At 38.9% G+C, this 27,538-nt stretch overlaps 2 protein-coding genes across 5 annotated transcripts in view; both read left to right on the top strand.

Annotated features, from left to right (window-relative positions):
- Window positions 1-5,112, top strand: part of RID2 (S-adenosyl-L-methionine-dependent methyltransferases superfamily protein) — a 36,870-nt gene extending 31,758 nt beyond the window's left edge. For both annotated transcript variants that reach the window (XM_010264929.3, XM_010264930.3), the window contains exons 9-10: window positions 3,412-3,544; window positions 4,619-5,112. In XM_010264929.3, the coding sequence (XP_010263231.1) occupies window positions 3,412-3,544; window positions 4,619-4,783 (298 nt within the window). In that variant the 3' untranslated portion in view covers window positions 4,784-5,112. The remainder of the gene's footprint in view (window positions 1-3,411; window positions 3,545-4,618) is intronic.
- A 4,584-nt stretch (window positions 5,113-9,696) lies between these two features.
- Window positions 9,697-27,538, top strand: part of LOC104601555 (ABC1 family protein) — a 62,862-nt gene continuing 45,020 nt past the window's right edge. For 2 of the 3 annotated variants that reach the window (XM_010264928.3, XM_019198493.2), the window contains exons 1-3: window positions 9,697-9,974; window positions 10,670-10,840; window positions 10,947-11,174. In XM_010264928.3, coding sequence (XP_010263230.1) covers window positions 10,766-10,840; window positions 10,947-11,174 — 303 coding nt within the window. In that variant the 5' untranslated portion in view covers window positions 9,697-9,974; window positions 10,670-10,765. Of the gene's footprint in view, window positions 9,975-10,047; window positions 10,071-10,669; window positions 10,841-10,946; window positions 11,175-27,538 lie in introns of those variants that run through there. The other variant, XM_088892978.1, reaches the window with a different exon arrangement.

Genomic DNA, 27,538 nt, shown 5'->3' with positions numbered 1-27,538 from the left:
ATGATGAGGCATGGTGGGCGATACGTGGAGGTGGGGGTTTGGAAAAGAAAGATGAGATGGAAGTAAGAAATAATTTGGGAGGGGAAGGTAGTTGAGAAGCAAGGTAGACATTGGGTTAAAAACCCAAGATCTTATTCATTGGTGCAAGGAAGAAATGGAATTTAATGTTCCAGAGCATGTGCACGAGGTTCAAGGGCAGAACAAGAAGTCTAAGAGACAGGGAGAGGAATTGGAGATAGGTCAGGTGGATGACTCCAATCAGGCTTTCGATTTGGATCAGGTATCTTCACGTAATGGCTTAAATGGTCACATGGGAGGATGTCCAATTGAGTTAGTTGGGCCTACTATGATGGAGCCCATAAAGGGTGGGCTGGATGTTGGGTTAAATGTATGTAACCTGTTGAACATAAAGGAGGCACATGAGATTTTAAGTGATCCAGTGGACTTTTCAGGAGGGGGTTGTTGGACATTTCTTCTGGTCCATCGTCTTCCTCTTCGACTAGACACTGATGGATGGGATGGGAGGATATGGGGAACCCTGCAATCAGGTCAGTCGAGATTAAGGGGTTTGAGGTTTAAAGGAATGAAGGGTTTTCAGCGGAGGTTTTGTACGAGATACAGGTTTCTCTCAGTGATAACAGAGGAAAATGATACGGTAAGGCTGAAAGGAAAGGAAAAGGAAGGGGCAGGAAAGATATTAAGTAATAAAGTAAGCAATGAGAACAGATTGGGGAAGAAGCAGAAGAAGGATTTAATTAATGGAATGGAAGGAAGGGTTGAATTGGAAAGGTTTGGGGCTATCAAAGGAAAAAGACCTTGCAATGGATAATTGGAAGTTGAAAATGAAGAGGAGGAAGAGGTGATTATGTTGGATGAAGTTCACGAAATTGAGAAGAAAACTGATCTGGAAGCAATTATTAACATCAAGATGGGGGTGGGTAAAAAGCTGGGCCTTTTTTTCATGGGAAGAGAGGAATTTGCAAGAAAAGCCTTTGAGGAAATAGAAGAAATTCCTGGTGGTCTTTGGAAGAATTGTGAGGACAGTGCAATTGTTGAAGAGAGGTCTAAGGTTACAGAGGAGGAGATGGGCATGGTTTTAACAGCAGAGCAACTGTTTTAGCAGAACGCAGTTTAAGAGTTTGAAAGAATTTATGAAAGGCTGGATGAAGGGGGGAGTGCTAAGGACATGCCCAATGCAGTTAAAAGGTTCAAACAACATAAAAATTTCCAAGTTGTGCCAGTATCAAAGGCTTTTGCAAGGTTAAGGGGGATTTATTCGGTAGGTGGAAGGGGAGTTTTGCGCTGTCTGCTTGTAAGGTGTTTGGGTAATATGAGGAGGGGTTCAGTAAGGAGTTTACGCATGGACAATGTTGGGCTTTAATTGGGTGGTTCGAGAGTTTTGGTCGTTTTGTGATTATAGTTTTGGAATTTTTGGGGTGGCAGGGTGTTTTGGTTTCTTATTTTTTGGGGGTTGATTCCTGATCACCCATTGTAATCTCCTATCTTGTCTCTTTCTTATAATTTTTTTCTTTATTTATCTTCAAAAAAAATGGAAGAAAGTATCTGTTATTAATGCCATCCTTTTTATCTATTATTCTGTTTCACCATTAAATAATATCTTAGGTGCAGATCAAGCAACTATATAGCAAAAAATTGTCATATTGTCCTTAATAAACTTCTAATCTGGGTATGCCATCTCACTTCTGATCCATATGATATTCTTTATTACTATCATAAAGTTAGTTCATTTCAGGTGCAATCCAATCAGCTGGTGTAGGGGGGAAATGCCATTAACCTAAGGAGATGCTCAATTGAGGAGACTGTTCTATTAATTATTTGTCAGAATATTTTTTCCATAAAAATTCATTGATAAAAGAAATATTAAAAGTTAGAAACTACATCATTGGCTAATTCTAGCTTCCTGATTGAAGCGGATAAAATTTCAATTTTGTCACTTAGTGGACCTATCTTACTGGGTTAGAGTCTATGTTTTCATGTTCTGTATGTTGTGCACTTTTTAAGCCCTCATTTCCAAGGGTTGTTTATCTTAATTCCTCTCTTTTTGTAGGGAATTAAGGATTTCTCTTCTTTAGTTTTCTCTTTATTATATACATCTATTTTACACATTACTGGTGTAAAAGTTAAAATTTTATGAGGCTGTACAACAGTGGAGTGCCTTGTAGCCCATCTAGCTAGGCCCCTTCCTAGGCATCATCTAGGCAATGTTTTAAAATGTGGAGGCGTGAGGTGTGAGGCATAGTTCAGAACGTAAGAGGCATAAGCCTCCCAAACACAAAGATGCGTAAGCCTCCTTAAGAGGAGGGGGGTCAGGAGGAAAAAGAGGAAGGGGGAATCTCATTTTTCTTTATTTTTAATAATTTTTTTTTTATATTAAGAAGAATAAAGATGCATAGCACTAGTTTCTTTCCTCTTATCTTTTCTTCCCTTCCCTTCCCTTTCCTTTTTTCTTTTTCTTCTCTTTCTTTTTCTTTCCCTTCCCTTTCTCTTCTTTTCTTTTCCTTTCCTTTTTTTCTTTTTTCTTTTTTCTTTTTTCTTTTTTTTCAGTCTTTTTATATGAGGTGTGCATGAGGCACATGAGGCGTATGCCTCTAGCACACCTCATGGAAAAAGCGCATGAAGCGTACGCCTCTTGCACCTGGGGCATACACCTCAGAGGTGTCAGCACCTCTAGCCTACGCCTCGGGGCTTTTTGGAAGCACCTTGCTTGGAGGCACACCTCCAAGCGTACACCTCCCATGCCTTTTAAAACACTTATCTAGATGATGATTTTTTCATATAGAAACTTGGGTAATTTTAACTTGTTTCACTAGTTGGTACAGCAATTAGAAAACATTTAAAGTGATCTAAACACATTGAGAATTATATGACTGAAAAACTAGGGAATAAACCTCTACTCTGTTAATATAAGATGGAGATGCAGAGACTGTGTTTCTATTAGTTAATGAAAGAATAGAGGAAGAGAAAGGTATGAAGAGATGGAGCCCTTGTTATTTTGGATGCAACAAAGATACAGGTGAGAGAATGAAAGGATGGAGCTCTTGTTATTTTGAATGGGAAAGTCAGTTTCCTATTCTTGTATGTTTTTGTTATAGTAGCTTTTGGGAATTCAAAATGTAACATGTCTATTTTCCATGCTGGTGATGTGACATGCAATTTAAATGATTTAATATTTTCTTGCAAACTTTTTAAGAAAATCATTTAATTTTAAAGATGCATAGAATTTCCGTTCTGGATATTTGATTCATGCTATTAATGTGTTTTATGATGGGCAAATCTTTTTGAAAATTTTTTATTAAAGCTACACTGATTTTTGCTTTGATCTTGATTCTTGCCATAGATATGAACCTGCAAATTAAATGGCTCTGGCCTAAATATTTATCTTCATGACAGTTCTAAGAGCAGGAAGGAATACCTTGTCCTCACTTGTGGTCCACCATCCCTAAGCACGGCCCTTCCCAGCGGGAAAGGTGAAGATGGAGAGACTTGTTCTGATGATGATAGTGGAGATGAGGATAATCAGACGGTAAGCTCCACTTAATTGACTCTTCAAGGAAGTGGACACTTATTTGGTACATCAGGAGTATGATGTGCTTATTTGCAGACTGCTTGATCCTTTTCCCTTAAATAAATTCTATGGTCAAATCAAATTGATATACTCTATTTGATTAAAAAGCCATCATCTGGTCAAATATTATCTTGGTGGTATGGCTCATTAATCAAGGAGATAATCTGTTTGCAGCAGTGTTGCATGGGCATGGACATGGGAGTCGGAATCCGACATGTGTCCAGGAGTCTGACTTGGCAAAATGAGAAAACATGGACTGGGGACACATATACTGAAAAGTATATACTATTAAAAGAATTCCATATTCTTTGAATTCTAACGTTAGATACTTACAAAAATATTGCCTGCCAGGCTGTCACTAATTAGGCTGCATTTGGTTGCTGTGCAAATTTTGACCAGCTGCAAGATTTGTAGCCTGTTCAGTGTTTTGCTTTCGTTTTTTCATAAATATAGTTTGCATTGCTACCTGATACAGAATTTGTACTTTTTGTCTATTTTGCATTCATTGGCAGTGTAAATTTTGCATACCAAAAAGTGATGCAAAATTTGCACCACCTTCTACCTCAACTCTTTCTCATATAAAGTGAGGTCACATCATCTTGTATCCTACCATACTCCTAGACGGATAACCCTCCTACCTTCATTCTCCGAGTGAAGGTCACTTTAGTTTACTTACAAACAAAGAAAACTGGCCAAAATCTGAAATAAACCAGAATTTATACTTGGTCCTTTTACACTCACATGCAATGTAATGCAACCAAACACAGCTTAGGTGACATTTGATACATCATTTTCATCTTATAGATTAGCTGTTCATTTATATCATTTTCATGTTATAAATGGGAAATGTTACACACAAGTGCTTTCAAGAATTCATGGAGTATCATACTTGGATGTGTAACCAACACATGTCATCCATTTAGGAGAGTCCATTCAACACTGTTTTGCAGGGGTTTGGAGACAATAGACTCTACAACACCTCATTTATTTAGTATTTTTAGTAATGATGCTGAAAATACTTCTGGCATCCAGGTCTGCATTTCAGATAGGCATCGCCCCAGGAAGAAACTGAAGACAACAAAGAAGGTTAAGGGAAGAGAATGGGTTATCAAGAAAAAGGAACAGATGAGAAGAAAAGGGAACATGGTACCTCCTGACACAAAATACACAGCCCGCAAAAGGAAAGCTCGGTTTTGATCAGTTCATTTTTCATCTGTATTTAAAGCTTGGGTTTGATCAGTTTTGAGGGGTAAATCTAGATTTAGAAGCTTGTAAGCTTTAAGATGTTTACGGTAGTGGTGCTTTTGGAGGATTTCTGAAATTTAGCAGCAAAAGAAAAGCAAATTTTGTTCCATCTCAATTGTCCTATTTGTTTGCCTTATATTTCCGAATTGCATGAAATGGTACACTTTTTTTTTTTTTGAATGGAATGAAATGGTACATTTTTGTAAACTAGAAACAAGTGTTGCCTACTTTATTTAGGCCCTGTCTTGCATTCTGATTCAGTGAAATGAATTTTAGACAAATCTGGATCTTATACTTAATGGAATATCAGTAGATACCTTTTACGTCAGTGATCCCTTTCAAGCTTGTATAGTATTTTTTTTTGCTATATAAAATTAAGGTTCAAAGTATCGTATCGGCCCGTACCGGCCGATACGTATTGTGCCAATGGCTTACTGATATGCCCCTTCAGGGGTTGTATCGGGTCAGCCACTGGTTCAGAGGGTAGCCAGACCTTAAACTGGCCCCTCTGAACTGGTTTCGAAAAAGAAAACAAATGAAACTTAAAAACAAAATGTACCATCATGGGCCGATATGCCGCCCTACCAGTGTATCGGCCCGTGTAGGTATTTAGAACCTTGTATAAAATAACTATATTAACCACCAAAAGAAACAAGGTTCACAACATCCAGCAGCCAGGTAGGCTGATGATCAAACCAAAGAACTCATGCAGAGTTCGTTTAGCATACTTCTTCAAACAATGCGCATTATCATTCAGCCGTCTGTTAATATAAACAAAACTGAGATCTTGAAATTTGACTTTCAGGGCCTGGATTTCAAAAAGAAGATAATAAGGCTGCATTTGGCATTCACTTATCTCCTAATGAGGAATGCCAAATGCAGATATCGAAGAACTAGGAGAACGAGCATCATTTAAACTATTAATCACCAGAGGGAGTCTGAACAGCACACCACCTCGGCCAACCTTCTGTGTTTGTCTTTAAACGAGCCTTTTAGGCCATGTTCGTTTTTCGTGAAGTGAAGGGGGAAAGTTTGGTAAATGGGATTGTGAATGCCATTGACCAATTGGCCAGTGTTCAAATTCTAAAATCATATGGGACCCACGGTAAGTTTAATTTTCCCGAGTATCATCAGTTCTCCGGGTAAACGATACCCTTGCGACACTCGGGTAAATTGGTTTCCCGAGTGGAGGGTAAGTGGATAAAAAAGGAAAATCTCAAAATTGCCTCCCCTTCCCCCCAGTAACATATAAGGTTGAGAGTGTCTCTTCTACTTTTTTCCTAGAAATCACCTCTCGGCTTTGCGTTTCTCCTCCAATCCGTTCTACTTCTCTAAAAATCACACTGCGTTTCTCCTCTTCCACTTTGATACATTGCAATCTGGCTGCTCCTAGCTGGAGGTGACTTGGCTTTTAGTGGACGACAGACGTGGAGAATCTGCACAAAAAGAATCAGAGAACCCGGGAGTGTTTATCCGGCGAGGTTGTTCCGATGCTTAAGTTAGTATATGCGAGTTGAGAGTAATTAAAGAGCAAGAGAGCTAGTAAGCAGTAATTGCGCGTACCTTGGGCCCCGAGAGGGAGGCCTTTATATAATAGAGTCCTCGCGGGCTTTACGAAGTAGTTCCGTGATCTTTGCCATGATAGAATCTGTTTCCGTGTTATCTGGAGATAACATTTATCAGTGGATAAGGCTAATCACTTCTGCCCGGATCGGATGGGGAGATAATGCTTAGTTGTTACGAGGCGTGATCCCGCGGAATTCGGGAACCGTTGGAGTGAATTTCGGGATTACATCGAGGGCAGATTGGCACACCCGAGCTGGTTTCCCCTTGAATTGATGTTCCCGAGTTAAGGCTCGTACACCTCGAACTGAATTAGGTACTGGTGCCGCGACCTGGTACCGAGGTACCCTTAGCTCGGGGTGATCTCAGCTCGAAGAATTTTAGTTCGCGGTAGTGGAGTATTACTTTGTAGCGAGCTGACTATGCCGAGTTGTCACCTATGTCGAATCACATCCACGTGTCCCCTTATTACGAGGTCATGCCAAATCACCCTCCATCATCTTGTTGCCGTTGGTTCTCTAACTTGCTGCTTTGCTTGATCTAATCATCGGCTCAATCATTGATTCTCCTCCATTGTTGCTGCTTCATCCTCCTCCATTGCCAACACCATTGAGCTGTTGCTGCTTCGCCCTCCTCCATTGCCAACACCATTGAGCTGTTGCTACTTCGCTTGTCGTCGCTACTCACTGTTTTTTTCTCCATTGAAACGGTAAGAATCACTATTCCTCTTCCTGTTGATCCGCCATTCCAATTTCCGACCAGATGTTTTTTTCTCCATTAATTTTACGGTCTACGATTTAAAATTTCCGACCAAATGTTGTGCAGGTAGAAACTCTGAGAATGAGAATCAATATGCGGGAGATATTCCTAATGTGCCATTCAATGCTATATAAATAGAGCTTTTACCTTGAGATAACTTGGATGCTTTCTCCAACCATAATCGATCAAGAACCAAATAAAGTTCACAAAATACTGACATGACCATTCGCTTTGAAAAATTTTGGCCTCTTCATCAAACGATTTAGGACCTACTGACCAAAAAATGTTGATATTCAGATTTATTCAACTGCACATCGGGAATATCGGTAATCCTTTACATTACTAAGAAGTCTAATGTGCAGTTGTGTGAACATAACCAGCAATGTGTTGTAGCCAATAGCTCCGACTTCAAACTACATAATGCATATTAAACTGTCGTTTAACCTGATTATGTGACCATTCTCAAATGGTGTAATACCTGTTTTTTAAATAAATTTAAGACATTACATAAACTAATTTTTATTTAAACAATGATGTATTCTTATTTCATTGGGGTTGCATGCAGCCAATGCTACATTAGAATGTTTATTAGTTTTAAATTCTAAACACTAGACAATCTGTTTTTTTTTTTGTTTGATCATTGAAGTATCCATATTTATTTTATAAGGTTCCTGGATCCATCGACTACAAAAAAAGTTCTATGAATATATTCCTTTTTTTTTTTTAGATTTTGAAAGAGGGGAAAGTTGGTCAATAAGATTTTAGTTTCCATTGAATTTCTCTTTTTTTTTAAAGCAATATTTTTAGTTTTAATAAATTTCTCTGTTTTTTTTTTCCAAGGCTCTATTTTTTGTCTAAAACATATTTTGTGGTTTTTTATCAATTCCTGTATTTTCTGCAATTTCTGCTTTTTTTTTGTCTGAAATATAATTTTTGGCTCAAACATACATTCTTTTTATTTCTATCAAATTCTGTACCTTTTGCAATTTCCGCTATTTTTGACTGAAATATACATATATTATTTTTTATTAATTTCTATATGTTTTTGTTATTGTATACCGGGCTATAATCTTCGAGTGAATGCCTTCTTGTTCCACTCCTTTTCACATAAAGTTTTATTAATAAAAATATTGCTACTTATAAGGAAAATGTAAAAATATCAGAAATCTGAAATTGGTATATATCAGATTATCAATGCATTATTTTAATCTTTTTTAAAGACTTTTTATTTTAATTTCTAAATGTTAAATAACATCATTTCCACCCTTCTAAAATTAAAAAAAAGCGGCAGATAGAAATTATATACAATCTTCCGACGTATCAAGCTGTAATCTATGGAATTTTTTTTATACGTTGGGAGAAAGATAGACTATCGCTTTGTATAATTGTATTGCATTCATATCACAATTTCCATTTTTGGCTTGTCATTCATTCTCTCTTCCAGCTCTCAGTCCGAACTTGAACTCGACTTGATACTATATATTAAATAATAAAACATATTTTATTTAATAAAATATGTATATGATATTTTTTCTTCGTCATTCTCTTTTCTTCAAATAATAATGAGATGTTTATTATTTTTAAGTTTTAAAGATTTTTAATATAAATAAAACACTTTTTATTGAATAAAAAAGAAAAAATTTCTATTTTCAACTGGCTAGGCCCAGACGTTGGGCTTTATACGAGGACTGGGCTCTAGCTCAAGACTTAAATCGGATGGCCAAGCTAAACTTGAGCTTGAACTTGAATATATTCTATTAATACATAGACAAAATCCGGCTTGACCCGGCCCATGAGGTCTACTGAGATCTTGAGCACATTTTGATGATAAGCAATTGAGCATATAGGGCGTAGAATGCAAAAGTTGCATAAATGATTGTTTCGTATTCGTTGCACTTACGATTTCTACTTCAAGGACGTTAGACAATGACACCAAGTTTCGGAATGGAGTTCACACTTCCCGTATTTGTCATTGTGAGGGAGATGTTCGTGTTCCCAATCGATGTGCTGTGGGCGTTTGAGGGCGCAAATGTAAATTTCTGGGAATGTTGGCAAATTTGCCAAGTGGCAACTGGCAATAAAAGAGGCGTGTTGGGTTTTTAGGTGACCGACTGACCCTCTGACCGATCGTTCCTCAACAACCTTACGATTTTAGTTTACGAATCACGTATCACGTTAAATGGCACTTCCGTAAATCTCAGGTGACTTGAATCTGTGAGTCTGTACCGTGAGCCTCCAAAGTCCAAATCATCGATTCTGAAAGTCTGCTGAATCCTCAACTCTCAGCACACGTGGCTCAACTGTAATATGCCACGGCAGTCTGATACTTGCCCCACGTGTACGAAAATGACGTGGCGTATCAACAGTATTACAAGTAGAACTGTAGACAATTAGAACCATAAATCGTCTATCCGTTTCCTTTCTTGACTTTCCACTTTCCATCTTAATTTGCTTGAAGACTAGAAATATCAATAAAGCGATAACGAGAGGCTATAACTTTATGCCTCGTCTTTGAAAAACCAACGGCCTTGATTACGTCACTCGTCCAATCCAACGCTCAGATTCCTTCCCGCGAAGTCACGCAGGTGCTTCCGAGCTTTGGAACTTTTGACGTTGGTTCTACTATTTTTTTATTCGTTTCATCTATATTCAAAAATCAATCGAAATTCATTAATTTGATTCTAAGCTCCAATTTATTTTTTTTTGTTTTAATTCGTCTTTTTGTTATCTCACGTCTGCGTCGCGGAGAACATTCGCAACCTATCTCGTTAAAAGTCTAAAATCTGTGCCTCGAGTCTCGCTGTGGAGTTCGCCGAGTTAGGTGAGATTGTATACTCTGCTTCTATGAATAGTTTCGGATTTTGAGGCATATTAGTTGAATTTATGAGGATATCGAGTTCGAATTGATTTAATATAGGTTAGAAATTTTCTGGGGTTCAGTTTGAATTGACAGTATGTTTGCTATTAATTGCTGAATTTTGTAGTGATTCTGCAATTAGTTTCGGATTTTGGGGCATATTAGTTGAATTTATGAGGATATCGAGTTCCAATTTATTGTTATATGTTGGAATTTTCGGGAAATTCAGTTTGAATTTACAGTATATTGGCTATTAATTGCTGAAATTTATAGTGATATAACAATACCCTTGATATTGTGTATTCAGCTCCCTGGGTTTTGGTGAAAATTTTCACAGATTTTGCGGTATTTCCAACGTTTTCCCAATTTCTACAATACCTGGATGTAATTGTGCAACTTGTAAGGAATCAAAGATTTCTGTGCATAGTAAACCCGCAACTGTGCTCTTCCTGAAGTTGCGGACTTTTCTATTATAGTTGCATTAATAGTTTTTTCTTTTTGTTATTCTTTTGATATGTTTACTTGAAATATCTGAAGGTATGACAAACCTCTTTGAAATATATCTTCAGATGGATGTGACCTTGATTAACACTTCGGTTCTTCTTGGTTTAGTGAATATAATTAACTGAAAATGTTAAATATATTTTTGCTGATCCCAGAGAGAGCAAAATTTGAAGAACTACCGGGAGTACTTTTCATCGAATATCAGCGAACTCTGACTTTCCTGCGTCTGTTCTGTAACCATACAAACTCTAATGGGATGGGGAAACATCTACAGGAGACGTGTGAAAGTATTCACACTTGCGTTGATAATCTACCTAGACTATAAGGTCTGTCTTGTTTCTTAATCACTTCTGCAATCTTCATTTTATTTTCGGACTTCCTTACTTTAGGAAACTGCATGACCAATATTTTATTTTTTTGTTATTACTGAAGGCTTTGCAGCAGAGAGAGAAATGGTTTAACAAATCTAAAAGAGATTCCCTATGGGAAAGAGCTCATGAACGCAATGCCAAGCGTGTTCTCAGTTTGATAATAGAGTTGGAAGGATTGTGGGTAAAACTTGGTCAGTATTTGTCTACACGTGCAGATGTGCTTCCTGAGGCTTATATACGTTTCCTTAAGCAGCTACAAGACTCTCTTCCTCCTCGCCCTTTACAAGAGGTAATCCCTAAGAACCTTTGAATTAAAAGGACAAATGAGTTGTAACCATGATAATTTCTTTAGTTTTATTCAATAATATAACAATGACTGCAGGTAGTCTATGAAAAATCTATGATAACAGAAAGACATGGTACCAGAAGAGCTTTGACCAATCAAAACCCACCTATGAATTTTGATAAATGCCACCTGATTGGTTAATACGTTTATGATACCGGTTGATTGGTCACAAGTGTTTTGGATATCATGTCTTTTCCGTAGCATAGTTGAACCCATTTTGTATGTTATTTTGGTAAACCTCAGTAAATTATTTCTACAGTTCATTATTGCCATTTGTTAAAGATCACAAAGAAGAAACAAGCATGAGTGAAAGAAGAGAAGAGCAGAAGAGTCGAGGAGAATCTTTCTTGGGTATGTGGCAGTGCCCACATAACCCTATTATATTAGTGTTTAATAAAAATAAGTGAATGGACAATAATACCCTTGCACCTAGTTACATAAGATATAGTACACCTCATGACAATTATGTTCCAAAACCATGGTGTTTTTTGAGAAAATGAGAGGTTTTAGAACTACTAGACCTTGGCATTGAGCTGAAATTAGAGAAAACTTGGGAAACTATTTTGATTAGTAAGAAGTATATTATTCTGAACAAAGGTACAAAAGGATTAGAGAAGGGATATCCTAGTGCAAGAGGTCTCTTTACTCAGTTTTAGTACCACCTGATTCGAATAAAGCGACCAATGCACCTGTGTAGCTGCACTTGAGTTAACGATTCTAGTTAACTCCAAAGAGAGAGACCTTGAACCTTTCTCTCGTAGTAAGAATTTTCCTTTCACCATCATCTGTACCTTGGAAACTTGTAGCATTTGCCTCTACCTTAACTATAAGAAAGAAACTCTGTATGGCCACATTTCCCTATTCACCCTATTTCCAGAAACTTATTGAGGTCTTGGGAGCCATTGTACTCCTAACTAGATGATACAAACCCCTGCTCTTTTCACCTTTCATTAGGACCATGCCACCATATGTGGTTTTCATAAGTCATGACTCCACTTGCAGTAAAGACCTTGCAATCTTTGGGGTCCAACTAGCTAAGTGATATTAGATTCTTATTCATTTTTTTGGACATACACCACACATCCTAAAGTGCAAATCATTCCTTCAATTATTTTGTTCCTCACCATTCTAACACCCGTGATGTCATAAGTAGACCCATCACCCAAAGAGACAATATCTATCTTCTTCTCTTGGAACATGTTAATATTTTTTTTCTTAGAGTACACATGTAAAAATACCCAGATTCTAAAACCTGTCAACCTAGTACGAGCAAGCAGAAAACAGTTCTATGGGTGTCAAGTAAAATAAGTCAACCCCACCCCAAAAGGCCTCTTGTGTATTAAACATAACATATTATGTATATTTACAAAAGTGCCTTTATGGGGCTGAAAGAAAATAAAGGAAAAAAGTAAAACTACAAAGCTGATATAAAGTGTACAACAAAGGCTATCCTAGTATACCAAGTCCCTTCACACTCCCCCTTAAACTGATGCATGGGTATAAGTATCAGTTTGCCAACAAGAAAGAGATGTCGGGGATGAGAATTGCCTTTGTGAAGATGTCAGCAATCTGCATGTTGGAGGCTACATGAGAAAGAGCAATAGATCCAGCAAGGAACATGTCTCTGATAAAGTGACAATTCACCTTTATATGCTTAGCCCTCCCATGAAACATAGGATTCGATGCAATTTTGATAGCACTAATATTATCTGTATAGAGAGGAATGGGTGTAGGAATGGGACCACCAAGATCCAAAATAAAGACTATAGCCAGACTAGCTCACTGCATATAGAAGACATCACCCTATACTCTGCTTCAGTAGAAGACTTGGAAACAATTTGTTGCTTCTTACATTTCCAAGAGAGGAGAAAATCACCTAGAAACACACACAACCCAGTAGTAGAGCAACGAGTGTTTGGGCAACCAGGCCAGTTAGCATTTGCATATTCTCTCGACTGCATGGGTGAATAGGAGGAGAAGAAGAGACACTGAGTAATTGTGCCACAAACATAACAAATGATCTGATGACTTCAGTTAAGTTAGGCTGACAAGGAGTAGAGACAAACTAACTTATAACTCGAACAACATGAGAAATATCAAATCGGTTCATAGTGAGATAAATAAGAGACCCCACAAGCTATCTATATAGAGTGGCATCTGGAAGTAATAAGTCTTCTAGTTTGGACAACTTAGCATTCATCTCTAAAGGTGTATCAACATGCTTTTCATCTGTAATGTTGGCTAGCTTGACAAGATCAGTGGCATATTTTTGATGACACACAAAATATCCTTGAGCATTATGACAAACTTCCAAACCCAAGAAATAAGTAAGAGGACCTAAATTCTTCATGTGAAAGGAGTTATGAAGAAGAGACATAAGCTCATGAATTCCCTCATCATCATTCCCGGTCAACAGCATACCATCAACATATAATAAGAGGATAGTAATACCATGGGGTCTCTTACAGACAAAGAGTGAGTGGTCAAAGGAGATCTAATTGTATCCTACTACAACAACACCACAGAATCTTTCAAACCATGCTTAAGGAGCCTACTTCAACCCATATAAGGACATCTTTAGCCTACAAACTAGAGAAGGATCTTTGCAATATCCAGGAGGGGGGTTCATATAAAGATTCTCCTTTAATTGACCATGAAGAAAGGAATTATTCACATCCAACCAATGAATGGACCATGAAGAAAGGCATTCTTCAATTCACTCCCAACAATAAAGGCATTTGGAGGGGCATGCACAAGGTCTCATGTGTCATTCTCATGTAAAGCATGAATCTCTACATCCATGGCCTCTTTCTAGTGTGGACTACTAATGGTTTGCTGGCATGAAGTATGAACAAGGAATATCTATGGAGGATGAGACAATAGAGAAAAAGCTATGATTTGAAGGAAAACTATAGCGGTCAGGTGGTCGAGAAATACAAGTAGAACAACGAAGAGAAATGGAAGAACTAGTATCTGAGGAAGGAATATAGTAGAAATCTGCAGAATTAAAAAATATGAAAGAAAAGTAGTTTCTTGAAGAGAGAAGGAAGAGAGGAGAAGAAGAGAAGAAGAGAAGTTGAAAAGAAAAGAGAGCAATAATCTGGCCGCCCCCTTCACTTATTATTTATACTAAAAATAATAGTAGTACAAAGACAACTATGCCCTTATAAGGCGTCTAAACACAAAACAGCATATATAAGACTCAAAAACATAATAAAATTTGGACTCACATAACTACTGTGGTCCCCACCTCCTATCTAACAATTAACATAAAACGTCTACTTAGAAAAACATCATAAAACTAATTAATCTTCAACACTCCCCCTCAAGTTGGGAGTAAATGTCACACATTCCCAACTTGCGTAGATCATGTTCAAGTTTGTTCTTTGCCACCCCTTTAGTGAGAACATTAGCCAGCTGCAGCTCTGAAGAGACATAAGGCAAATAAACTTCTCCGGTTGTTACCGTTTCTCTTATAAAGTGTCTATCAAGTTCAATGTGTTTTGTCTTATCATGCTGAATTGGATTGTGGGCAATATTGACTGCAGCCTGATTGTCACAGTATAACATCATAGGTTCCTTTGCTTTCACCCTAATCTCACTCAAAAGAGATCTAACCCAAAGAAGTTCTGAGACACCATGAGTCATGGATCTATACTCAACCTCTGCACTTGACCTTGCCACAACCGTTTGCTTCTTACTCTTCTAGGAGATCAAGTTTCCACCTACAAAGGTACACATTCCTGATGTAGACCTCCTGTCATCTAAGCATCTTGCCTAGTCTGCATCTGTATAGGATTCTAGCTTTAGATTCTCATGATTTGAGAAAAGAATGCCTCTACCAGGGTGCTTTTTTAGATATGCAAGTATTCTCTCAATAGTTTCCCAGTGCTAAACCCGAGGTGCATGCATGTACTGACTCACAACATTGACAACATAAGAAATATCTAGTCGTGTCATACACAAATACAACAGTCGGCCCACCATTCTTTGATATCTCCCCACATCCTTTACCAACACACCATCCACACCATTAATTCTGTGATTTGGATCAATAGGAGTGTTTGCTGATTTGGTCCCCAACTTCCCAGTCTCCCATAGTAGGTCAAGTACATACTTTCTCTGTGAAATGAAAATCCCATGCTTGGATCTTGCAACTTCAATCCCTAAGAAGTATTCGAGCTCACCAAGATCTTTGATCTCAAATTCTTGCTGCAATGATTTTTTGAGATCATCAATCTCCTCCAAATCATTTCCTGTCACCACTATATCATCCACATACACAATCGGAATTAACACCAGAGCATCTCTCCTCTTCACAAAGAGGGTGTGATCAAAATGTGTCTGTGTGTATCCAAAACGGATGAGTGCCCCTCTGAACCTGTCAAACCAAGCCCTAGGTGACTGTTTCAGTCCATACAAAGATTTTCTGAGTCTGCACACCTTTCATTTACCAACATTTTCATAAAAGCCTGTTGGAATGTCCATATATACCTCATCCTGTAAATCACCATTGAGGAAGGCATTTTTTACATCAAGATGGAACAAGGGCCATGAATAGGTGGCTGCAAGAGATAAAAGGATACGGATTGAACTCATCTTAGCTACTGGTGCAAAGGTTTCCAGATAATCAACACCATAGGTTTGAGTATACCCTTTTGCTACCAACCTTGCATTGTACCTCTCTATCTTGCCATCGGCCCTATACTTCATTGTGAATACCCATCTGCATCCGACTGTCTCCTTGTCTAGGAGAGATCAACTATTTCCCAAGTTTGGTTTTTAACCAAAGCATCAATCTCATCTTGCATGGCTGTTTTCCACTTAGGTTTGGAGAAAGCCTCAGTAACATTCCTGGGTATAGACATAGAATCCAAGGAAGAAAGAAAAACACGGTAGGAGGGTGATAAGGCATTAAAGATGGTGTGAAATGCAATGGGTTGTCAACTTTCTCTTCCCCTTACGAAGTGCAATGGGAAGATCAAGGTTAGTGGGATCAGCTGCAACAATGGTGTTAGGGACAGGAACATTATCATCAGAAAACATAACAGGCTCATGCTCAAGAGGAATACCTGGAACTGCATCTGTCGAATCTAGAGTTTCAGAATGACTGATAGAGAGTGGTGTGGGTTGAGGATGTGTGGAGTCAACCATCATCTTCCGACGTTAATATTTTTGTGAGGCTACCTATAGTGGCTCAGGTAATGAAACCGGAGGTGCAGGACTGGCTGAACTGATGCAAGTGCTGGCTGAACTGATGGAGGCACCAAAGAAATAGGAAGAGGAACAGATTGTGAGTTCTCCTCCCCAAAACTCTCCCCCTGAGGAGAACCACTCGAGAAGAAGAAGGTGGATTCAAAGAAGGTAACATCCATAGTGACAAATCTGCTCCTCGACACTGGGTTATAACAACAATACCCCTTTTGGTTCTGAGCATACCCAAGAAAAACACATTTCTTAGCCTTAGGATCCAATTTCTTGCGATGAGGGCCAAGAATGTGAATAAAGGAAACACAACCAAAAACCCTCAGAGGTATATGAAATATCTCCCCATCTGGAAAAAGAAGACTAAATGGCACCTTAAACCCAAAGTCCGTGAAGGAACACGACTAATCAAATGCACGGCTGTAAGAACTGCATCTCCCCATAACTGCACAGGAACTGAAGCACATACCATAAGACTCCTTGCCACCTCCACAATGTGTCTGTTTTCCCTCTCAGCAACTCCATTCTGTGGCGGTATATGTGCACAACTACTCTGATGAATTACACCATGTTCTAAGAGATACGTGGTCAAGTCCTTCTCAAAGTACTCTCTAGCATTATTTGATCTAAAAGCCTTAGTTCTCACTCCAATTGTGTGAGAACCATCTGGTGGAATTGTCGTAACAAGTTAGAAAACTCATCACGTGATCTCATCAAATATATCCAAGAATATCGTGTATAATCATCCACAAACAAGAGAAAGTAATGGAATCCTCCCATGGAAGGGATATGATATGGTCCCCATACATCAGTGTAAACAATATTAAAAACAAAAGTACTTCTTTTATTACTTGGTTTAAAAGACTATCTACAATGATTTCCTAACTGACAACTCTCACACTCCAAAGTAGATAACTGAACAGACTCAAACAACTTTGGGAAAAGACATCTCAAAGAACTAAAGGAAAGATGACCCAAGCGATTGTGCCAAAGCATAATCTGGTTCACTAACTCTGGCCCACTACTACTGCTGCTACTAACATGATGGCCCTGATGTCTCGGAATCTCATCAAGAAGGTAGACTCCATTCACCTCACGATCACTCCCAATCATCTTCTTTGACTCCAAATCCTACAAAACACAATTACCAGAAAGAAAGGTCATAGAACGGTTCAATTTTTTTGTCAAAGAACTATCACACAGTAGGTTGTTATGAAGTCTAGGGACATGTAAAACAGAGGACAGAGTTATATCATTGGTCACTCTAACTGTCCCCTTCCCAGCAATGGGAATATGTGAACCATCTTCTCCAGAGCACAACTGATAGGAACTGAAAAGGGTAGGGGCATTAGTCATGTGTTCAGATGCTCCTGAGTCTATAATCCAGGGAGGTCCCTCCTTACCTGAAGTGGATGCAAGATTTGCAGTTGTATATGAACTACCTGTATGTGCAAAGGAAGTGGTGTAGTTGGCTCCTGCATTCTGCTGTCCATTTGGAAGGCTAGAGCTAGGTGAATCTTTCTTACTCATAAGCTATCCAAACCTCTCCAATTCTGTTCTCACTATTGCTGTTGCAATGGATTCCCAATAAGTTTGGGAAAGAGGGGCCGAAGAGTCTCCTGTAGTGGCTACATTTGCATTTCCCTTCTTGCTCCTTATCCGGGCAAGAATAAGATTTGGATGAAGCTTCCAACAAGTGTCCCTGTTATGCTTAGGCTTCTTGCAATAATCACAGGGCAAGTCCTTATCTTCCCTTTTAGTCTCACTACTCCCCCTATCTCCATTCGGCTTAGGTTTTGTTGTACCAACCATAGCCGACTGGTCAATCCCAGGCTGTCTCAGCATTACATTCCTCCTACTCTCCTCTCCAGAGACAAAGGCATAGGCTTGAGAGAGTGTCACACCCTCCCTAGAAAGAATATGCTGCCTAGCAATGTCAAATTCAGGGTTCAGCCCTGCCAAGAACTCAAAAACCCTATTCCTCTCTACTAGTCTGTGATAGGTTGTTGCATCATTTACACTTTCCCATACCATAGTTTCTAAGTGATCTATTTTCTGCCATAGGGTTTTCAGCATGGAGAAATACACAGCAAGAGGTTTTTCTCCCTGTTTCATACTTATCACTTGATTTCTTAACTGATAGGCCCTGGCTTCATTTTGCTTTTGAGAGTAGGTTTCAATCACTCCATCCCAAATCTCCTTAGCAGTATTAGCCCATAGGAATTTTTTTTCAATATGAGGTAACATAGAATTACACAGCCAAGACATTACCATGTAATTTTCCTACACTCACAGGGAAGAGTCTATATCAGGTTTCTTCTCCTCCCTAGTGAGATACCCTAATTTTTTATGGGCACCAATAGCCATTTTAGCTGATTGTGTCCACTCCAAATAATTTGTACCATCAAGTTTTACTGTAATAATGATCCCATACCCAAAAATATCACTACTACCTCCAACACCCAGTTCCACAGTACCGATAGATTTCATCTCGATATTCCAACTCTCCATCTTACTTCAAACAGTTCAACAGTAAGAAAAAATAGATTGGAGACCTTCCAAAAATAATTTAATATCACACACACAGAAACCAACCCTTTTGAAAGAAGAAAACCCTATCTAGAGAGAAATCTCTCTCCTCCCCACGCCTCCCAATAGAGAGAAGAGTGAATCGATCACTCCAGGAGGCTTGGAAAATTCCAGAAATCAAACCGCCCTCTTTAGAAAATCAAAAGAAAACTAACAATACCTGGGCGCCCAAGATCAGATCACAAAGAGTCCAACTTTTCTAGGACTCTTCCCCGTACTCCAGTTCTTCCTAATTTTGATGCCGAATAGTATATCACCTTCCTGCTGACTAGATCCCACCAAAAAATCCAAGAACTGGGCAATCTATAGCAGATCGATCAGCCCTTTATTACTTCATGTATTCGGTTGATCTAGGGCTGCATGAGAATGCTTCAAGAAACCCTAGTCGATGCTCTGATACCAAGTAGAAATCTGCTGAATTAAAAAATATGAAAGAAAAGTAGCTTCTTGAAGAGAGAAGGAAGAGAGAAGGAGAAGAAGAGAAGAAGAGAAGTTGAAAAGAAAAGAGAGCAATAATCTGGCCGCTCCCTGCACTTATTATTTATACTAAAAATAATAGAGCAGTACAAAGACAACTATGCCTTTATAGGGCGGCAAAACATAAAACAACATATATAAGACTCAAAAACATAATAAAATTTGGACTCACATAACTACTGTGGTCCCCACCTCCTATCTAACAATTAACATAAAACATCTACTCAGAAAAACATCATAAAATTGATTAATCTTCAACAAATATCGTTTATTGGAGGAGCAGATGGATGATGTTCAAGACTGGGAGGAAGGGGGTTGTAGGCGTAGGGTCTGGAGCACGTAGGCACTTGCAAGAGAAGACAAGAAGATCCTTCATAGCCAGAGAAGGAGAAACTTCCTCATAATCAAAGTTCTACAAAATAGAGATAGGTGCAAACAATCTAGCAACTCTAACAAAGAAAGAGATATGTTCCAGAAACACAACATTCTGAGAAATACAAATATGACAAATAACAGGATCAAAGCATAGAAAACCTTTGTGATCTGGACTATACCCTACAAATCCACACATCACAAATTAATTAGACAATTTGAAAAGATCATGAGAAGGAAGATGTACAAATCATAAGCAACCAAAAACATGTAGATTAGATAGGTCAGGTGGATGACCAAAAAACTTTTGAAAGGGAGAAGTATTCGCAAGAATGAAGGAGAGAAGACAAATACATAGTTGTACTATCTGCTTCTACCCAAAACGAAGGTGGTGCATGAGATTTAATTAACAAAATTCTCTCAACATTGAGAACATGCCCATTCTTGCACTCAGCTACATCATCCTATTGAGGAGTGTTTGGGCAACTTCGTTGTGACTGGATCCCACAACTTTGCAAGTAAGCTTGAAGATCTCCATCCATGTATTCTCCCCCAAAATCTGAATAGAGAATACTCACATCTGACTTGAACTGAACTTGAACCATGGTGAGAAACAACTTGAGTGTAGGAAACACTTCTGATTTATGTCGTAGAAAGTAGATCCACATGTATCTGGTGCAATCATCATTAAAAAATACAAAATGCTTGTATCCCAAATGAGAAGAAACAGAAGTAGTCCAAACATCATGGTGTATAATTTCAAAGGGTGAAGTGGCATGTTCATATGTGTGATAAAAAGGTAGAACATGACTTTTACTTAAGCAACAAGAAGTACAAGACACATCAAAATTATGAATAGAAGGAATTTTATGCTTAATCAAACCAGAGCCAAACAAAAACTCTAGTTTTTCGGTATATGGGTGACCTAATTGTTTATTCAATAAGTCCCAAACATTATTTCTTCGACTCAAAAATGAACTAGATGTAGATGAACTAAGATATGCTGAGGATGTTGCTGGTTGAGACTTCTCGAACTCCAATGCAAACAGACAGCCCAGCCTATGCCCCTTCCCTTTCACCTTCCCAGTGTATCGGTCCTATATCAAACAACCATCATGAGAAAAAGTAAGAACATTACCCTCATCAACAAGTTGACCAACAAAGACTAGATTAGTAGTAAGGTTAGGAACAAAAATGGGTCTTTGAAAGAGGAAGGGACATAGTAAGTGAAAGTTTAAGGCACAAATCATTACTACCGATGATGTTTAATTTTTCACCATTGGTAGTAACAATGTGCTCATGATGTGTCTCAGTAAGGTGGTTTGGTAGATTAGGATAGGCTCTTTGTCATATAATTAGTGACTCCATAATCAATAATCCAAACATGTGAAGGGGAAGAGCAATAACCAAAGAACTTACAAGACAAGCCAATGGTAGAAAAGGCAGAATAAATAGCAAGTGATACCAATTGCCAAATTTTGTCTTCATCCATGGATACAAAGGAATCACCTTTAACAAAAGAATTACCCTTGGTTAAAGTGACATCAGAAGATTGGCCCTCTATTACCTGATACGCACGGGGCTGACCTTTCTTCTAGGCATTCTTAGGTGGTCGAATAGGACAGCCTTGGATAATGTGACCATGTTGTTTGCACTTGCAGTATGTACCAACATTCTTCTTCTTACAATGGGATGCAACATGGCCAAATCCTTTACATTCATAGCACTGAGTCTTAGAGAAATGTTTTTCAATTTGTTTCTTATTTCCATGTGCTATAAAGGTGACATCAGTTCCAGAATCTACTCCTTTTCCAATCCAGTCTAGTAGCCTTCAATAGTCTAGTTTCTTCTAAAAGTTCCCCCATTACTAAATCCAAGTCTAGAAGAGTTCCCCTACTCAAAATATTAGACCGAATTATCTCAAACTCAAGTCTAAGCCTAATGAGTAATTGATTCACCTTTCTTTTTTCAAAATGTTTCTGAAGATATTGAGCACAATCAAGAGGATCCAAAGGGTCAATATGTGCTAATTCGTGTTCTGCCCATAAGTCCAGAAATCCGGCATAATACTCTTGTATCTTTCTGTCTCCCTAACAATAAGAAAATATTACAGATTTGATCTGAAATTGTCTAGAGATATTTGGCTGATGGTAAACCTTCTTTAGATAGGCATACATTTCATAGGCTGTTTGCATTCTTCGCATAGTTACAGCAATATGGGTCTCAATGGAACTTAGTATCCAAGACACCAGTTTTCTATTATCGAGCTTCCATTGCTGGTAAGCTTTGGCTTCAGATTCATCTGGTTTCATAATTTTGCCATTTCTTTTCCCTCAACAAATAAATTGAAGTGGAATTTCCACATGCTGTAATTTGTCCCATCAAATTTCACCGGGATAACATCAGCCTTTTCAGCCATCCTAATGAAATACCACAGTCCGGAAGAGTAACGGCTATAAATTCAAAGCCATAGGAAGAACAAAACGGGGCTGCTGCCCAACCAAATCATATTGAAACTGAGTAACAGTGATACAAATGGTGCAACAACACCCAAGAGATCAAAACTCAATCAGACAACCACCCAGACAAAGGTATTAACAGGTAAAAGTCAAAGACAATTCAAGTCGAATCCAATCCACAAACCAACTGTAGAAATACTTGAAACTGACCTGGGCGACACAAAGTCTGGAATTTCAAGTTCATTGGTGCAGCCGATTGGGAGAAAGAGAGGAATCTTCAACTCTGACTGCGATTTTCCAGAAAAAAGAAAAAAAGGAAACCTCATGCTGAACAGAGCAGCTACCAGAGGTCTTCTGACCAGCTGAATAACAGTCGATTTAGATACCCTAAATCTTCTTTCAATCCTCTAATGGAAGATTTGATCAAAGACAGGTTTGTAGGTGATGCAGTAGGGGTAGAACAAACTATCACCACAGAAATGAGAGAGCAAGAGAGAGTGTGTGTGTGAGAGAGAGAGAGAGGAGAAGGGGTGGAGAAAGAGAAATGAGAGAGAAATCCCAAGGAATCACTCCAAGGGATCCTAGAATCACTCTAGGGTTTGTAGGAACCACTCCATACAGAAAACTTGCTCTAAAGAGATCTTCATTCATTCATTCATCCATCAGCTTCAAAAAGGAAGAGAATACATCTATTTATAGTGACATGTGTGGTCCGGAATACTGTTCACCATAATTACAAAAATGACATTCCTTATCTTTTGTATCAAGAAGCACAATAACTTTCTATCTACTAGTGCAAATAAATTGAAATTGATAGACAAGCCCTACTAAACTAGAGGAACAAGACGTTATAGCCCAGGCCCCACACAGGACTAGTTAAAATGACGAAAATACCTATACTGTCCAAATATACAAAAAATACAAAAAATTTTTAGAAAATTCCATATTTGATTCTTCAGCTCCTGCATTAGTAGGACCTGCTCTGATATCATGTCAACCTAATATGAGCAAGCAGAAAACAGTTCTAGGGGTGTCAAGTAAAATCAGTCGACTCCACCCCAAAAGGCCTCTTGTATATTAAGCATAACGTTTTATGTATATTTACAAAAGTGCCCTTCTAGGGCTGAAAGAACATAAAGGAAAAAAAAATAAAACTACAAAGTTGATATATAGTGTACAACAAGGGCTATCCTAATATGATGTATCAAGTCTCTTCACAAGACCCACTCATATGAAGAATTAACGCACATGACTTTGGAAACTATGAGGATGTCTCCATTGTCATCCAATGCAACTACTACACTATTAAATTCATCCCCGATTTTTTTTCATACCATACAATCTCTTTTCATATGACCAAGTTCCTTGCATCTATAACACTGTACCTTGCCTTTTTCCCTGACATTGGATCTAGACCTACCACTTAGGACTGTAATGAGTTGTTATGCTTAGCAATTTGTGGTTTTCATTGTAAAGAAATTAGCTTTAATATGGGCTCTCCTACCTTTTTGAGCTAATCCCATCTTGTATATGATATTTTAGATTTTTTTTTGACATAAATGCCAATACGTTGGTCATTTATGTTGCTAACTCAGGAGTGTAATTAGTTTTTAGGTATAGCAATTTGAGGTTGTCAATGTAAAGCGATTAGCTTTGGGATGGGTTTCATTACCTTTTTTAGCTAATCCCATCTTGTCTTTGTTAACAGTTGTTTATGTTCTCAGGTTTAGTACCGCAAGGGTACTGTTGTAATTTTCTCTTGTCTTTATGTAGTACGACTGGGCTAGTATAAATAATAATACTAACTCTCGCCCACTGAGTTAAGGAGGGCTCTCAGTCCACTCGAGTCTCCTCTCTTCTCTCCCTCTCTATTCTCCTCTCCTCTCCTCTCTTCTCTAGTTCTTGCTCAACATGGTATCAAAGCAAGTCGTCCAGGCCTGAAGGGTGGTGTCAAGCAAACCTGTTGTTCAATGTCGAGCAGATGGTCTTCTTCATCTTCTAGTCCAGAAGTTATAGAGACTCTTCATCTCCCAGAGCTGGCTCCATCGAACTGCTAATCTGGAGTACTCAGTTCGACCCAGAAGTCATAGAGACCTTTCATCTTCCAAAGCTGGCTCCATCGAATTGCTAATCTGGTGTACTCAGTTCGACCCATAAGACATAGAGACCTTTCATCTTCCAGCCCAGAAGTTGCATCCACCGTCTGTTTGACTGTAGAGAGGCTATCTCTTGAGGTTCGTAGAGGGAGTTCTAGCTTACAGGGAAGCTATCTTCTGAAGTTAAAAGAGGTACTGGTCATCTACCATTCGGCTGCCCTACTGATTGACTGGTTATTGATTGAATGTTCAGCCGATTGATGGACTGTTGATTGACTGTATTCCTTAACAAGCTGCTGTATTCAACTGAGTTTTTTTTATTCTTTCAACCCTATGATGGACTGTTGATGCCCTGAAGCTGATGTTGTATTGATCTTATTGATTGACTGTTCGGCTACCCTGTTAATCTCGGTGATTGTTTGGCTATCAGGCCTGCCGATTGTGTGGTGAACTCCACCATCTTTTTCATTCTGTTGGGAGGTCATATGACTTCGGTTCATTTGTAGGTCATTCAGACCTGGTGATGTACTGCAACTGCAGTATTTTTTTTTAGTTTCCTAAAAGGATTGTAGGTCGTACAGACCTGTTCCAATGATGCATCAACAGGGTTCAGCCTTTACTCCCAGTGAAACCGTAGGTCAGAAGGACCTGTTTTCAGCAATAGCCTTGTACGGCAGTATTCGTTTGGTTCCAGTTGAAAACAACCCTCTTGTAGTCTAAAACAGCTTGAGATTAGATACAAAACCAGAAAAAGAACAAGAGAAGCTTAACGAGTTGAGAGAGGAAGAGAGCTGGCGGCCATGAGAGAGTTAGAGAAGAGAGGTTCGAACTTAACCTCCCTCTAACACTCTAAATCATTTTATTAACTTAATCTTTGAAATATTACAGAGGGGCCCTTGGATGGGCAAGAAATTACAAAATAGAGTATATAAGAGTATGTGCTCAGAATAAGGCCCATTACAGAGAAAAAAAACATAAACATAACATAGAATGAGAGCCTATGGGCCATTCGGCCCATCTCCTCTACACTCCCCCTCAAGCTGAGCATAGATGCTAATCATGCCCAGCTTGCCAGTGTTATGCTGAAGCCTTGCCTTGGGAATGCCCTTGGTGAGAAAATCTGCCAATTGTCCTTCAGAAGTGATGAACGGAAGACACACTTCACCCGAAGAGACTCTTTCTCGAATAAAGTGTCTATCAACCTCAATATGCTTAGTCCTATCATGTTATACTGGGTTGTGGGCAATGTTGATTGTTGCTTGATTATCACAATACAACATCATTGGCTTGTCATGATCAATCCCAAGTTCTTCCATCAATGACCTTAGCCACAACAGTTCAGAGACTCCATGAGCCATGGCCCTGTATTCTGCTTCTGCTGAGGATCGAGCCACAATTGATTGTTTCTTGCTCCTCCAAGAGACAACATTACCAACCACCAGACTGCAATACCCTGAAGTAGATCTTCTGTCATCAATATTGCCAGCCCAGTCAGCATCAGTATAAGCTTCAAGCTTCAGATGACCATGCTTAGTAAATAGAATTCCCTTTCCTGGAGAGCCTTTCAGATAACACAAAATTCGTTCTGCAGCTGTCATATGAGTATCTTTGGGAGCATGCATGAACTGGCTAATACAACTGATAGTATATGCAACATCTGGCCGAGTCATGCACAAGTACAGGAGTTTCCCAAGAAGTCTCTGAAAGACCCCTTTGTCTTCCAACAATGTTCCATCCGAAGCTGAAAGTTTGTGACTCATATCAATGGGAGTTGCAGTTGGTCTAGCACCCATCTTTCCAGTTTCAGATAGCAAATCAAGGACATATTTCCTCTAGGAGATAAGAATCCCATCCTTAGATCTAGCAACTTCTATGCCAAGGAAGTATCTCAACTCTCCCAGATCCTTAATCTCAAATTTTGTGCGAAGGAAAGACTTAAGGGCCCGAATGCCTGAGGCATCATCACCAGTTACTATAATGTCATCAACATACACAATGAGATACACTACTAGAGATCCACTTTTCTTCACAAAGAGAGTATGATCTGACTGTGTCTAGACATAGCCGAATCTAACAAGTGATTTCTTCAACTTGCATACTTGATGCGAACCAGGGAGGAAGTACCAAAAATCATTCAAAATTTCCAGCGGATGGTCTTTACTCAATTTCAGACTGAAATTCAAATTTTTCAATCAGATAATGCCAAAGAATTTTTTCATAGTGACCTCACAGAATTTTTTGCTTCATGTGGTTCTCTTCACCGTAGCTCTTGTGCCCGCACGCCACAACAAAATGGTGTGGCTGAACGGAAGAACCGACATCTCCTTGAAGTGGCTCGGGGTTTACTACTTCATATGAATGTTCCCAAACGTTTTTGGCTTGAAGTTGTTCTTTGTTCCGCTTACCTTATAAATCGTATGCCCTCTCGTTGGTTAGAGTACAAAGCCCCACATCAACTTCTCTTTCCTAAGGCTCCCCTTCTTTCTACTCCTCCTCGTGTCTTTGGTTGTCGGTGTTTTGTCCAAAATCTGTCTCCCACCTGTGGGAAATTGGATTCTCATGCTATCCCTTGCATATTTCTTGGTTACTCCTTTACTCAGAAGGGATACCGTTGTTTTGATCCTGTTTCTCGGAAATTCTATGTCTCCATGGATGTTTCTTTCTTTGAAGATGAGCCTTTCTTTCCTGTTTCTCCTCAGGGGGAGTGTAGACATGAGGAGAAACTGGTTCAGCTTCCTCCTCTTCCTAATTCTTCGCCATTGGCTCAGTCTCCTCTTCCTAATCCTTCTTCCCCTTCTCTTCTTGACCCTCCGCCTTTTCGTGTTTTTTCTGGTCGTCGCAAAGGCCAACCAAATTCAAGAGCTATGGAAAATCCGGAAGTTGTACCTCCAGTGCCACTAGACTCCTCGGGGGAGGATCATACTCACTCAGGTATTTTGGCTCCTAATGATGTCCTTGAATCTATTGAAAATGATCCCTCTGCTGCTAATGACCTTGACCATCCTATTGCTCATAGGAAGGGTGCTAGATTGTGCACCATTAAACATCCCATTTCCAACTTTGTTTCCTATGAGAACATTTCACCCTCATTCCGTGCTTTTCTTACTTC

Source organism: Nelumbo nucifera, chromosome 8 (assembly GCF_055504915.1).
Source record: "Nelumbo nucifera cultivar China Antique chromosome 8, China Antique-T2T, whole genome shotgun sequence".
Lineage (NCBI taxonomy): Eukaryota > Viridiplantae > Streptophyta > Magnoliopsida > Proteales > Nelumbonaceae > Nelumbo > Nelumbo nucifera.
The sequence above is the reverse complement of the archived record's forward strand: the minus strand, read 5'-3'. Positions and strand labels throughout refer to the sequence as shown.